General features: G+C 38.7%; 1 protein-coding gene across 8 annotated transcripts in view; it reads right to left on the bottom strand.

The window, feature by feature from the left end:
* Nucleotides 1-16,196, bottom strand: part of THADA (THADA armadillo repeat containing) — a 400,812-nt gene that overhangs the window by 212,072 nt on the left and 172,544 nt on the right. For 7 of the 8 annotated variants that reach the window (XM_037806790.1, XM_037806789.1, XM_037806794.1 and 4 more), the window contains exons 27-28: nt 10,441-10,530; nt 9,223-9,354 (exon numbers count right to left, since the gene is read on the bottom strand). In XM_037806790.1, the coding sequence (XP_037662718.1) occupies nt 9,223-9,354; nt 10,441-10,530 (222 nt within the window). Of the gene's footprint in view, nt 1-9,222; nt 9,355-9,917; nt 10,064-10,440; nt 10,531-16,196 lie in introns of those variants that run through there. The other variant, XM_037806796.1, reaches the window with a different exon arrangement.

Raw genomic sequence — 16,196 nt, 5'->3', positions numbered from 1 at the left:
CTGCAGCCTAGAGAGGAACGTCCTGGGAGAAAACTATTTTGAAACCAGAACTTTGGAGCAGACACCAGCCACATGCCTTCCCGGATGCCACTGGCCATCCTCTAGTGAAGGTACCCAATTGTTGATGTGTTACCTTGGACACTTTATGGTCTTAAGACTGTGACGGTGTAACCAAATAAACCCCCTTTATAAAAGCCAATCCATCTCTGGTGTTTTGCATTCTGGCAGCATTAGCAAACTAGAACAGATGGTGTGTGAACAAAACAGTCTTAAAAAAAATGGGTTGATGAAGAAACCTTGAGGGCACTATATTGAGTGAAATAAGTCAGACACATAAGGACAAATATGGCAGGATCTCACTGATTTGAACTAATTATAATATGTAAACTCATAGACATGAAATATAAGTTACCAGGATATAGAACGAGGCTAAGAGAATGAGGAACAGTTGCTTATTATGAGCAGAATGTTCAATTAGGCTGAACTTAAATGTTTGGAAAGGGACAGAGGAGACGGTAGCACATTGTGAGAATAACTAACAGTGCTGAATGTTGTGTGAATGTGGTAGAAAGGGGAAGCTCAGAGTCACGTATGGCACCAGAAGGAAAGTTGGAGGTTAAAAATATGGGAATGCATAAAATAGTGAATCCTGTGGTGGGCAATGTCCGTGATTAACTGTACAAATATTAGAAGTCTCTTTCATGAACTAGAACAAATGTATGACACTGAAACTAGAAGTTAATTATAAACAGGCATATAGGGAAAAAATACATACCTATTGTAAGCTATATACTATAGTTAGTAGTATTTTAACGTTCCTTCATCAACAGTAACAAATGTACTATACCAATCGTATGAGTCAATAATGGAGAGGGGTGGTTAGAGGTATGGGAGATTTGAGTTTCCTTTTTTTGTCTTTATTTCTTTTCTGGAGTAATGAAAATGTTCTAAAAATTGAAAAAAAAAATTAATTGTGGTGATAGATGCACAGCTGTATGATGGTACCGTGGGCAACTGATTGTACACTTTGGATCTTTGTGTAATTGTAGGGTATGTGAACAATCTCAATTAAAAAAAAAAAAAAGAACCGGGGTTGGTACCCCATTCTATTTGCCCCTTTTCTTGAGATACAGTCTTTTTCCAATATTCTGAGCTCAGCTAATTCCAAAAGCCTCCATTTTTATTTGTGTGTATGTGTGTGTGTTTGGTTTTATTTTTTGTTTTTTTTTTTTCTTTTCTTCTGTTAACCCTGCCTCCTCTCTGCTGGGAGAAACTTCCAGGTTCCTTTCCTGCTTTCTCCGGGTTTATGTGTGCTCATAGCTTGTATTCTGCAGTTCAGATTTGTTAATTAAAACCAGAATTGGAACTTGGTTGAGCTACCTTCTCTTCCTCCTATTAGACTGCTTCTTTTTTCCACAGGGAAGTATTCCAACAGCCTGCCTTGCCAGTCAGGGAGGGGCACCAGCTCTGCAGTTTGGGGAGCTTTACTTACAGTTCTTTTGCTGCAATCTCAAGCCATTCTACCCATTCCAGACTGGTGTATTATGCCCAGTCATAAATGTCCCCCCAACAGTTGTTCCAGACTATTTACTTGTTGTTCCTGACTATATGCTAGTTGTTCTCGAGGACTAACTAAATTCCACACTTCCCACCTCCTCACCAATTGTTTTTTGACAAGGGTGTCACCATGTCCACTCAATTAGGAAAGAACAGTCTCTTCAACAAATGGTGTTGAGAAAACTGAATATCCACATGCAAAATATGAAGGCAGACCCCAACTCACACTATAAACAAAAACTAACTCAAAATGGAAAAAAAAAGACGTAAATATAAGAAACAAAAGTATAAAACTCCTAGAAAAAAACATAGGGAAGCTTCTTCAGGATCTTGTTTAGGCAATGGTTTCTTGGACTTTATACCCAAAGCACAAGCAACAAAAGAAAAAGTAGATAAATGAGACTTTATAAAATTTAAAATTTTTGTGCATCAAAGAACTTCATCATGAAAGTATTAAGACACAACCTACAGTAATGGGATAAAATATTTGGAAACCACCTACCTGATTAGGGTTAATATCCAGAATATATAAAGAAATCCTACAACTCAACAACAAAAAGACAAACAATTTAAAAATGGGCAAAAGACTTGAACAGACAGTTCTGCAAATCAGTTATACTAATGCCCAAGATGCACATGAAAAGATGCTCAACATCATCAGCATTTTGGAAATGCAAATCAAACCCACAATGAGATACAATTTCACACCCACTAGAATAGCCATTGTTTAAAGAAAAAAAAAAGGAGAACAACAAATGTTGGAGAGAATGTGGAGAAATAGGACATTCTTTATTGCTATTGGGAATATAAAACAATGCAGCCGCTATGGAAAATTGTTTGGCAGTTCCACAGAAATTTCAGTAAAGAATTACCATATCATCTGGCAACCCCCTATTGAAAGTAGGTACACAAACAGAAATTTGCACATCCATGTTTACAGTGCCTTTATTCAAAAATCCCAAAGGTCAAAGCAATCTAAGTGTCCGTTAACAGATGAACGGATAAATAAAACATAATATACACATATTATGGAATATTATTCAGCCATAAAGAGGAATGAAGTTCTGATAAATGTGACAACATGGATGAACCCTGAAGACATCACTCTGAGTAAAATTAAGCCAGACACCAAAGGGCATATATTTTATGATTCTATTGATATGAAATAGAGAAAGCAAATTCATAGAATCAGAAACTTCAGGTTACCAGGGGCCAGGGTGGGGACAGAGAAAGGGAGAGAGCGGATGCATAACTGGTATGGAGTTGCTATTTGTGATGATGGAAAGTTCTGGTAATGGATGATGGTGATAGCAGCACAATGTTGTGAGGGCAATTAAAACCACTGACTTATATATTTGTATGTGGTAATAGCAGAAATTTTAGGTTGTACTTATATTACTCAAATAAAAATCTTTTAAAAACATAGGCCTGTACAATACAAAGAATCAACCCTAATATAAACTATGGACCACAGTTAATAGCAATAATATTTTTTGCTGAATTGTAACAAAGGTACCACTAATGCAAAGTGTTAATAATAGGCAAAACTGAAGGGGGGTGGGTGGGTGGGTATATGGGAACTTTGTATTTTCTGCATGATTTTTCTGTGAACCTGACTTTTCTAATAATAAAAAATAAAAAATAAATCAGGTGACTCAGGCATAACTTAATCTTAAGGAATTCTAACGAACTCTCTATAAATAAAGTGGGAGGCACTTGTAAATAATGTGTTTAATGATACAATCAAAAGCAATCAATACCCAAATAATTATTTGGTCACTGGTAAAGCATGCCTTTTAACCCTCTCTTGAAAATCTTTCAGTAGGCTCTTGGTACTACATTCCCAGCCCACGTTACTGGAAAATTATTGACATGGTTCTGGGCTCATTTGCACCTGGAACTGTAATATATTTGGGTCCGTGAATTTGCCTTCTGTCACAGGAACCTGGGCTCTTCTCTTGCCCCATCTAGATCTGGCTTCCAGGCCATGCTTCCAGTTGACTGACAGAGACAAGCCAAAGCAGTTGAGAGTCTATTCTCTTTCTATCACCATTATGTATCAATCCCTTTCTTTCTCTAGAATTTTCCTTAGGGAGCAAATCAAGGAGCTTTTTTCTGCTACTTTGCAAGCAGGATTATCCCCACCATATGGATGGACAGCCTAAAGCACAGAGGCTCTCCTGCGTGGGTCCTTTATTCATGCCACATTAATTGGGGAGGCTCTCCTCTACCTGTCTTGGCCTCGTCATAATTCTATGACTTGGAACAGAAAAATGGCACTCTCTCTTCTGTTCTTCTCAATCCAGGCTCCCCTCAGGTGGCTCTAAAGTTGTAGAGCAGGGTAGCTGCCCTGTGGGCCCCCAAAGTAGCTCACAAAGGGCATCAGGATAGAATAATTCACAGCCCAGGAAAGCCTCAGGTCACAGGCCCGGAGGCCAGATAAGACCTAGATAACATCTAGTCCAGCACCTTAATTTAGTAGAAAAGGAAACACAGAGTCAAAGAGGTGAGGTCACAGTAAAAGCAAATGGCAGAGCTCGTATTAGAACACAAGGCTCCTAAGAGGACAGGTAAAACACAAATCCAGCCTAGCCTCTTTTCTACATAACCAGTAATCGGGATACGAAACGTGGCTCCAATATTGTAGGACTGTGAGTCCCTTGAGTACTTCATAGATACAGAAAGTCTCAATTCACAAGTTTTGTTTCTATGTTAATAATTTAACCCAACTCTGTACCCACCAACTTGTGCTAGACAGAGAAGGGTCTCCCCCACTCCCCAAAAATCACAGCTGCCTCTACCCGGAAGGAACTTAAGATTTATTTGGAGGGGATATATGTTAAGCACATAAACTGCAGTATTACATAGTAATGATGAATAGCAAGAGAGAAGTCTAAGTAACAAATTCTACAGATATTGAAAGGAGGGAGAGATGATTGGGAGCTGAGGTGGAGAGAAAGGGACGAGGACATGTCTTCCTTCCCAGCAGTGTTTTAACTGCTCTGTGCCTCATTCAATCTCTCTATAAAGCAAATCCTGCCCTCTTCTTATCTACAAGGATTCTGGGAAGACAAATGAGAGAGAAACGTGATGTGCAGATTCCAAGGAAAATTCCCGGTATTACAATAAAAAATGAAGATAGGAGCCAACTACTGTCTCCTATAAAAACCCAACTTTACACCAGGGAATATAAACTCTTTCAACTTCAAAATCTGGGAGAAAGCAGCAAAGTGATAATCTCTGAATTATGTAACCCTCAAGGAGAAAATAAAAACAAGAGTGAACATTATTTCCCAATGTCATAGACTTAAAAGGACCAATTTACTTTTAGTTTTTATACACTCTGCCCTCTTTTTTTTAAAAGACTGGTACAATCAAAAGATTCCATGAAATATTTTAAAAATATATAAAACATATCTTCTAATTTTTTTATTGTTAGCTAAATCTACTTTTTAATTTTATATCTCAACTAAAAAAGTTTCCACTGCATAGGTTCCTATTAATAATTTTCACTGCCATGTGTTTAATTAAAATAGTATTGGTATTCATACTTCAATATTCATCAGAAAGAAGAAAAGCAGATTGCAATTAAAATTTGTTTAAAGAGAACAATGATTGAAATGGTTTGGGGAAAGACATACTGAAAGTCATTTGCAATGAAAATAATACAAAGAAAAAAAAATAGTGTGGGAGATTCTTTTAAAAGCACCCAAAATAGCAAATAAAAAGTAGTGGAGGGATTCCTACTATAGCAATCAATCATACACTAAGAGATCTCAGCTATCATCAATAGAAGGTGCTTTTTGTCTCAACTGATACTATTCCTATGCCCTTACCTCCCCCACAGGTAACTACATTGGCCCAGAGACAGTCAAGAGCCTTTTCCAAGTGTCACAGCTGTGAATAAGTGGCAGAGCCTGGACAGAACCAGGTGTCTTGAGTCCAGGGCCTTTGCTCTGTCCAGGACTCCAAGCTGGCTTCCAGGTTTGAGGCCTATGAAGGATTCTACAGCTCTTCAATTCAAACTTGAAACTCATTTGTTCAAGGAAATTCAAAGACACATGGCCAGAGACGTTTTGGCCTCTACAGAAGGCCCCAAACAAGTCGGTGACTCCTAAGCTGTATTCAGGGAGCCAGTCTGGGTGTTTCATTTAAAGCATAACATCACTTTGCTCTGTGGTATTTGAACTGAAGGGCGAACAGTCCTAAATTGAAGGCATCAATTGCCTGATACACATTCTCATATTCACATGGTAAAGGGTGGTATACCTGGGTCCAGCACAGAACTAGGTGCATAAAATACTCTGGATAAAAAAAAAATTGTAAACAAGATGTTTACAATTCTGTTCCAAGATGATGCAAGAAACAATCGTAACTGCACACAGGCATACCTTTGGAAAATTCAAATCAGTAACTTCCATGATTTAAGTCAACAATCAACAGAAGAATAAGCTTAGATATACTCCCAAACATGAGATACGGGGCAAAACCAAAAATAATACTAACAAATACCAAACAGAGAGGAAGGAACTAGCAGGTAGGTATACATAAATCAAGGGGAAATAAAAACTGCTGTTGGGGCTTTTAATCCTCTTCTCATTGTGCAATTCACTTTAGCATGGTCAGAGCAACCTTTGCACTACTCCCACCAGCTGAAAAATTCCTCTTCAGCTAAATGCAGAGCCTTCAAGAGCTTGATTAGAGTTCTTCCAAGTACATAAATTACCATTAACGATGCTACAAAAATAAAACATGACCCATCCACTGTGCACACATCCATCTTTCAGCTGTCACTCCAAGTCTACAACAGCCCCATCTCTGCCATGAGTGGAACCACAAATACTGATTGCAATGACAGGATTTACGATCTGATCTTTCACTTTCTTCATGAATAGTTTTCTCAAAAATGATTTAAAAATCAAATGTGTAGTCTTATCAAACTCACTATTTCTTAAAAACTCATTTATTTATAGCTCCTTTCTCCAGTGTAGCTGTGAATATTTTGGGATAGCACAGTCATCCCTGTAGTAGTTATGAAACTCCAATCTGGGTTTTCTAACTGTTAAGTCCAGGGTCCTTCCATTTCACCACAGAATGTAGTCAAGAAAGAAAAACCAGCCTTTCTCTGTACCTGGCCACAGAGCAACCCCATTACCACAGGCAACTGTCTCACAAATGTGAGCCTAAGAGTGTGACTCCATCCCATCAAGCCACCCTCACTACTGCAATAGCAAAGTAAGGAGCAAATTACACTGTTGGTGGGGACATTACTTCTACTTCCTGAAAACAGCAGGTACTCACAAGCACTGAGTGTGGATATAGGTTCCTCCTCTCTCTTAGCTGCATAACTTTCAGGCCCCGTGGACCCACTTGGTGTAGCTAATGTTCTCAGCCACACAAAAGGGAGCTAGTTATTGTGGTTTAACAAAAAGCATACACCCAACACCCTTCACAAGCCCACCACTCTTGGGTTCAAATCCCAGCTCTATAACTGTAACTGGCTGGCTCTCTGAACCTCAATTTCCACACTAGTTAAAATGGGAGTGATAAGACCTTCCCCTTAGAGACTTTGCAAGCAAAATGCTAAGTTCAGTGCCTGGCAAAAGGTTGAGGCTCAATCTCTGTTCAAAATACTTTCTTGCCTGTTCTCCCATTCCTGGGTCAAAATCTACTTCCTATAAACCGCTTAAATATCCTAACCAAGTATGTACCTACTACTTTCTTGTTTATTAAACTCTGTGTATGTGTGTATCTCCAATGGTGTTCATTAGCTTTTTCTTACATAAGTTTGATATCCAAAATTATATTATTTTAAGTTCCTGAAGGACTATTTCCCTCCCAAAGATATTTAATCTTGCTGCTCAAAGTGTGTTCTACAGACCAGCAGCCTAGGCATCTGGAGGTTTGTTTGAAAGGCAGACTCTCAGGCCCCACCCCAACTCTACTGAATCAGAATTAACAAATTCCCCAAGTAATACGTTTACTCATTAATGTTTGAGAAGCACTGTTCCACAATACACATGGACACTCAATAAATCAAAGGCTATTGACTCTCTAATTAAGGAATCGATTGTGGTACTTCTCCATTGTTGGTGTTCTATGAATCTTATCAGGTAGAAAGCAACTATTGACTAAGGCATTTTCACTGGGAAGAGGGGATAACTGTATACTTCTTACTTTGTGCCTTTTGAGTTTAAGAAAACAAAGCATTAATATACTGGCAATTTTTAAATCTTTCATATTATTGCAATTTTAGTTACACATAATAGGTGCTTGAATATAACAAATAACGTGTATTCTCATAAAATGTAAACTAATAAATAACAGTTTATTAGTAATTTCTCGTTTCTAGGATGCAATAAATAACAGATTGGTTAGTAATAAGTTTCCACAAGTTGAATGTTCTCAACCCAGGATAACAAGATTCTAACGCTTATCTTTGTTTCTAATGTACACTGTGATTCTGTGCACACAGCTTTCTCCCTCCTCTCAACTTCCTGAAATATTTCTTAGTTCTTTCCAGTTATATATGAAAGTACAATTTTTAAATGCCCCTGAAAGTAAAATTTACCAGTCAAATTCCTAAAATGAATCACCAAATGCTGTACGAGGGCAACTGGTAACTCTGCAGCAGGAAATAAGAACCAGTCTACTGAGTGAGTCATCTTTGTGATCACAGATAACACAGCCACAGGGCTTGGTGCAAACAAATAGCTACAGCAATCACATGCCAGAATCTTGTGTTTAATGGTTTCTCACATTAAAACGCATAAGTCAGCTCTGTGAAACCAGGAAGTGGAACCCAGGACACCACATAAATGACAAATATACTCTCTTGGGTCTGGTATTCTTACCCTTCTGCTCCAAGTTCATTTGAAGTTTTGGTAGTTACATAAAAATGAAGGTGCTATGTTGTCAAGAGGTAAGCAGAAAGGTAAAAGCTAACTAATGTGACAGGGCTTCTAGAAGATTTATAAGAAATTTTCAATACTTTTTGGAGGCCTATTTATTAAGGCTCTTGATCCAAAATGATAAAGGTGATCAGAAGTTGGGAGATGCCTCAAAAAATATAATAGAAGTGGTAATAGGCTCTAGAAGCAGCAAAGCCTGTTACTCTTCATATTCCATACAGAATCTGTAGGCATGACTCATTCTCAGGGACTACAGATTTGAAAGAGAAAATGAGTGGGAAGTGAACTAGCGCCACAAGGCACTGCCATCTAACACCCCCCCCCCCTTGCATCCACTAACAGACCCCTGGAAAGGGGCAGGCCTGACAGTCATGAAAAAACTGAGCAGAGATGGCAGGGGGAGCTGCCTGCCCATGCTGGCCAGGGTCCCCCCTCAACATGAGGATAAGGCAAACATCCAGGCTATATTTTACAAAAGGGTATCCCCTATCAAATACCACATGTCCATTAGCAGACAAGGCTCCGAGGAAAGCCTGCTTACACAGGTTCCAGTGAGCTGCTACAGGCATGGTGTAAGCACCTTCCTCTGTAACACTGAAGACTAGGAGAGGACAATAAGCCCCAGACCCCTGTCTTCACTAGACCCCTCCCAAAGTAAAAATATCTACTATAATACCTGTTATGAGAACAAGATAAAACATCCTCATCGAGCCCCCACTCCTACCCCCATTACGTCCATGAAACATGAAGCTACCTCATAATGAAGGAGACAAAAGGTGCCATGCTGAGAGCAGAGGAAGTACCATCCATCGGGGAAGGGTACAGTCTTGCCAACACCAAAAGTAAGAGAAACATGCTTGGATGACGTTTTAGCTCTCCTGTATCACTGGAAAAGAGAAAAAAAAAAAAAAAATACATAAAAGATTTAAAATTTAAGAGGTGAGGCAGTATCTTCACACATTCTTTCTCATTATGCATATGAAGTGAGACTCTATGATAAAGGAACAGTTTTTTCTATTCTCACTTTTTCCAATTCACTCGTATCTCTCTAACATGCATAAAAAGAACAACTGGCAAAGACAGGCAACAGACTGTTGCACCCAATTCTATTCTCAAAGCTAATCATTTGCTTAATTAAAGTCTACTGTTTTGATTAGAGCTCTTCAAACAGGATATCCTATTGCAGGAGATGAAACGTGAAACTTTAGAAATCCAGACAAACTTAAGAAATCATGAACAATCACTTACATAAGCAGTGAGAAAATGTATCAAAAATAGAAGTAAAATTCATTGATGTAGTTTTCTTTTCTCATTATTGACAATTCGTATAAAGTCATACCAAGTGAAAAATTGCTGGAACACTATAAAAACACATGTTCTAAGATTCCATACTAAAAATTCCACTACCAGCTACAGAATGTGATTGAGAGGACAACGATGCAACTGCCCTGATAAAACTGGATTTCCTCTTAATGGCTTTTTTTGTGTGTGTGCCTCCAGGATCAATGACCATCTTTGCTCAGGCAGACCGATACGATTTCAGATCATAGGTAACCAGATTACTCAGCTCATTGCTATAGTTTCACAGTGGCCAGCTATAACAGGTCAGTAAAAAACAAAACAAAACAAAAAAAGTATATATTAAGGAAACTCAATATAAAAACTCACAGATTTTTTAAATAATAGTAAGAAAATAATTCTGATTCTAAAAAGCTAGTTCCTATACAACATTCAAAATAGGATTAAATTTTATAAAAGTTAATTTAAAATAGGATTTTTACACTACTTTTCAGGTAGACATCTACTATAGTGAGCCAGGCAACATGATGTAGTAAAGAGCACTTAAAAAAACAATCCACCTATGTAATAAAGGAAGGAGTAGATTAAAAACTGTTCCCTGGAGAGAAAAATCTCAATTAATAAAGTAATTCACATTCTTGATTTCACTTTGCCCCACCTGTTCTCTTCTTACCTGTCCACAGTATTGGCTACAGCTTCCAATTGTTTGAGAAGAAATGGATAGAGTTCAGGAAAACGAGAGAAAAACTCTCTCCCTGTCATTCTGTGGAAAGAGAATAAAAATAGATAAATCACTATCATTTAGTTCCTCTAATCTGATAATAAAATCTCTCTTTTTTTAAGGAAGAAAACTAAGGTTATTTGGCTATTTAATAAAATAAAGTTAAGAACAAAACCTACAGCATGTCAAGAATTTAACAATCAACAGAAACGACATATAATCATTTTGATTTTGGAAATGCTCTTAATACATGGAATTTTATCTCAAAAATTAAGATTATATACATTTACAAATATTTGACAATAAGTTCCATCAAAGAAAAAATATGTAATTTGTAAAAACACCAAGTTTCCACAACTGAGTTGAACTATGAATACAGTCAACACCTGACTGACTGAGGCTGACTCAGCTTCAGCAACAATGGCAGGTCGAGAGCAGAGTTTTTCACCTGGGCACTATAGACACTTTCGACTAGATAATTCTGTTGTTGTAGGGGGTTTGTCCTGTGTATTGAAGGATGGTTAGCAGCATCCCTGGCCTCTACCCATTAGATGTCAGTAGCACACTTCCCCCCACCCCCATGTCTTAAAAATCAAAAACGTCTCCAGATGTTATCAAATGTCCCCTGATGGGCAAAATGGACCCAGCTAAGAACCACTAGCTTCGAGTTGGTTATCAGAAGTACAGAATGGTGTGTGAAGTTCTGGAGAGCCAAATCCCAGAGGACATTTATAAGGTTACCTTTTTCATCTTTATAAGCACTACTCTTGAACTCTGAAGGAGCCTTAAATATAGTTCCTCATATTGAACAGCTGACCAAAAAACTCAAGCTAAATACAGCATTTAGGAAAATATTCTGTCTCCACAACTATTAAGGGACTATTCCGAAGGAGTGGCATAAACATTTTCTAACCTGTCTACTTTTATCAATTCTAGAGGTAGTGGAGACCCAGAATATCATCTTTTTAAATTGAGGTATACTTTACATACAGTGAAATGCTCTGTTCTTAAATGTACATTTGATCACTTGTGACAAATCCATACTCATGTATTCCACACCCCTATCAAGACTGAAAATTTCTATCATTCCAGAAAGTCCCCTCATGCCCCTTCCTAGTCTACTACACTCCTACCCACCCCAAACACCACCACCCCCACCACCAAAATAACCACTGATCCGATTTCTATCACTATAGTTTGGTTATGCCTATTCTAGAAATTTGTAAAAATGTACTGACACATACAATTTTTTGTGTGTCTGGCTTTTTTTACTTGGCATACAGTTTATGAGATTCTTCCATGCTGTTGGATATATCAAAAATTTGATTCTGTTTTTGTTGAATAGTAGTACATTGTATGAATATACAAGTTTTTTATCCATTCCCCTGTTGATGGACTTGGGCTGTTTCCATTTTTTGGTAATACCAGCCCTCAGCTAACCATGACTACATCGGTTTTTATGGTTGTACTGAATAGAGAATCACCATTTATAACAATGCCCCTATGTGGAGGTAGATCATATGTTGCATGCTGCTCATACAGGTTTGTGATGTAGTCTTACTTTTAAAAGGCTCCCTCTGGCCATTTCAGTCTATATTTCTCATTTGATACTTACTCAAAACTGTAATGTCATTTATACTTTTCGCAAGAAAGTAGCAAATATTTATAAAAGCATCTATGTATCTTCATGTTGGGAAATGTGCTGGGTCCTATGAGAGTTACATGCAAAATAAGACAGTCACTGTTCTTGAATCTTACAATCTGGTTAGAAAGACAAGGCATATACATAGAAAAATGAGTAACATAAAGCAAACCATTGTAAGGATCAAATAAGTGGTGCTTACAATAAGAGCTTAGAGTTGGAAAAGATATAATTGGGGGCTGGAGAGATTAAGGAAAGTTTTGGAGAAAGATGGTAACCAAGATGAACCTTGAAAAATTGGTAAAGATGAATTAAAAAGAAGGGAACACAGCATGAAGGGGTGGGTGGGTATAGGAACCAACTGTGCAGGTAAGCTGGCTGGAAGACAAGAGGACTTCATGACAAGGAAAGGTAGGTTGGCATAAAATTTTTTAGAAACTTGAATGCCAGACCAAGCAGCTTTACCTGTGTCTTGCAGGCACTGAAAGTTGCTGAACACACGAGAGATGTGACAAGGGCAGATTGGCTGGGCTACCAAGAGTAGAAATGCGGTGACCCAACGACCATTCACTGAATGTATGCCTTATCACCTCAACTACAGTGTAAAGTTCCATAGGTAAAGAGGCCTGTAACTTATACTTCCTTGCACCCTTCTTGATACATAGTATGGTACTGTATACTGTACAGTAAATGTTGGTTGAGTGATAAGTGTTTTAGCAATAAATGAGTAATGATAGCCAGGGAGGAAAAAATTCTAATATAATTGACCTCAAACTTTTGCCTCCTACTCTTTTTCCTCTCTTGGTGATTGATGCCTATCCAACTGCCAACTAACCACCCTCCCAAGTTTCCAAACCAGAAACTCCCCACACATACAATCAACTGGGAAATTGTGCTGTTAACCTCCAGAGGATCTGTTAAGTCTACTTCTCTCTGTTCCCACTGCTACCACTCCAAGTCTGACTGCTTTTATCTCTCGTCTAGATACTTTAACAGCCTCTTTCTTACCTGATCACTTTGCCTCCCTTCTCCCCCCTCCAATTTTCTCCCTGTTGCAATAAGTTTTCTTTCTAAAACAGAAATCTGATCACGTGACATATGAGGTTAATGGTTCCCTACTACTTTTTGGATAAAGTCTAAATTCTTAGCTGATTTACTAAGGAATGTTTTATCTGCTGCTGATGAACTTCTCCCCTTCCCCACCCTTTCTGCCAGACTAACTCCAAATATTAGTCTGAAAGTTTTGGTTTAGTGAAACTTCCTCCAGGACACCGTTTGTGACAGGACCTGGGTTAGTGCCTCTCCTTAGCGCTACACAACAACCTGTACTCTCCCCAGCACAGCTCTTGCACATTATACACAGAATTGATGTTTACTTGTTTACTTCACCCATCATACTATATTCTCAGTACAGGCAGAAAGTGTATCTATCTTATTTTTCCACAGTATCCCAGATACTAAATATGATGCCCAATTCACAGCTGGTGCACAAAACAGTTGCTAAGTGAATGAAGAAAAACAAAAGGACAGAATCCTTAAGACAGGCAAGCAGAAAAGAAATTGTGAACAAGATGATATAAATAATTGCTATATAAACAAATTAATAATTTTTTCAAGTGCATCATTATCTATATTGAAGGGCATTCAGAATCACCATTTAAGTTAATAAACTGGGAATCCTGCCAGGCCTTGAAATTTTCTGAACATAAATAAATAAAATGTCTCATGGTTTGCAAACAGTTCAATTCTAGTTCACCCAAACAAGTAAACAGGCCTCCACAGATATATCAAACCCTGGGGGTAAATTCTCCAGTGACAGGCATTTCAAACCTGTTTATCTATGTGGCCATAAACTAGTTCAACAGCTTTACAAAAACAAAAGTTACAAAAACCAAAATGGTAAAACAGAACTCTATGAGTTCAAGTCCCGAGGAAGAGAAAAGAAGACCAACAAAACTTATGAATGGGATGAAAGAGAAAGACACAAGTAAAAACAAGCCAGGATAGAGGGTGAGAATAAAGCAGCTTTAAACTTGAAATTGTCAGACTATGCAAAAGGTGAGTTATTCCCTGTGAAACAAAGAGTTATGCAGACACAACTGACGCAGGGTCCTTAGGGAAACACGGGACCCATCCAAAGAAGCCTACGTGCCTAGCATCGAGAATAAAAGATCCGGAGCAAAGAGTGGCTGTGACCTCCACAAGAAGGCAGTCCTTTGCCTGCCCAGTTCAGTGCTGGATTCTCCAGAGCTAGCCTGGGCCTACAATAAAGGACCAGGGTGTACAGCAGAGGTTTACGGAATGGATGGAAATGACTGTCTGATGCCGTTTTATTTTATTTTAAAAGCTTTTAAAAAATTATTCTAGCACTACTTGTTTATTGAGGAAAAATGACATAAAGAAACATCTAAAAATCACCACAAACTCACCACCTAAAAACAGCCACCAGTCTGATATTCTGGCATCTGTTTATCCACACCATTGTCCTTACATTGTTCTAGCAACTGTTTTTCAAATATCGGAACATATCAAGAACATTGTTCCATATCAACAGATTTGAAGCCATTTTAACAAAGTAGCCTCCAGGTGGTTCTCTCTGTGCTTCTCCTCTATTGGAACTTAAGTCTCTTCACAGGATGCTCCCAAGCAGTAGCCCCGGCACCAACCCAGAATTCCCCCCCACTGCCTGGGCTAAGCCACGTGCTGCAGGCAGGGCCCAGTGCAGCCATGGTCAGAGCCTCCCATTGTCTGCACATTCCACGTCTAGTCTCAGTAAGGCCAAGAGTCTAGTTTTTGAGTTTTGAAAGCATCTGAACTTGGGCCATTTTTGGGAAGGCATGGCTTTGAATCCAGCCTGCCATCTACCAGTCTAAAAAAAGAGCTTTATTTGAATCAAGCTTCGATTTCTCTTAAAAGACCCCCATCCCTGAGATTTGCTACACATATGAAAAGTTGAAAAACCAGAAGTGCATGTTTCTTAGCTTAAGAAAACCATATTGATGAAAACTGCCATGCAGTGAAAGGTGTTAAAAGTAAAAATAAGGTATCCCTACCCCTAGTCCCTAAGTAATATCCCCTTATCATTCTCAGTCTGCTCAGGAACAGGGATCCACAGAGTAATATACAAAGGTATAAAAAGGGAAAGCTAGCAAAGGCAAGCAAAAACACTCAGGAGTCAGGAACTACTTAGTAAACAATAGTAAACGGTATCCAAGGTGTAGGCTGTGCCCAGATTGAAAAAAAAGGGGGGGATTTATTCATGGGCCATGGAACACACAATGTAAACCTGGTAATTAGATGAAAACAAACGCTAAAGGCAAAAGCCTACAGGCTTTCATTCAGAATTTCAAATGGGAACCCAATAAAGTATTAAATCTAGCTCTCCCCCAAATTCTGGCCTATAAAACCACCCCCAGGGAAAGAAATCAGCTAAGGGCTTATGTCTCCTTGCCAATGATTGCTGATAAAAACAGTAAGCTCACTGTGAGAAAAACAGTATTCTCCAAGCAGAAATAAACCTACAAAGAAGAGAAAGCACGCAAACACATTTCAAAAGAGATGATTACATGCAAACAATAAAATAGAAACAACTAATAAAAAAGAAATGTTGGAGGCCCTGCCCCAATCAAGATGGCAGAAAGAGATGCTTCAGGGCTCTGTTGCCTCACAGAAGCCATGAACAACCAGCAAAACCTGGCAGAAACTTCTTTCTCAAAGCTCTAGAAAACAGTTAAAGGACTGTAGCAACAGAGTGAGCACCAAATGAAGAAAAAGACTACTTGAAAAAGCAGTAGGATGTTAACATACCCTGCCTGGGTGACCTCAGAGCCAATCCATGCTCCCAGTGCAGATACCTGGTCCCGGCTCTGGAGGGAGTAGAGTAACCATCCTGTACAACTGGGAGCATGCATGTCTGACCCAGTCTATCTGGTGGTGGCCTGAGGGACTCACCGTCCAAGAACTTGTCCTGCCTATAGAACGCAGCTCATAAAGCTCTCCTACAGAACACTATGGGAAAGCAGTCAAGTCATGCTGCCTAGTGCAAGGAATTGCTGGCTGGAGGAAA

Source organism: Choloepus didactylus, chromosome 17 (genome assembly GCF_015220235.1).
Source record: "Choloepus didactylus isolate mChoDid1 chromosome 17, mChoDid1.pri, whole genome shotgun sequence".
Lineage (NCBI taxonomy): Eukaryota > Metazoa > Chordata > Mammalia > Pilosa > Megalonychidae > Choloepus > Choloepus didactylus.
This window is presented reverse-complemented; position numbering and strand designations above follow the sequence as displayed.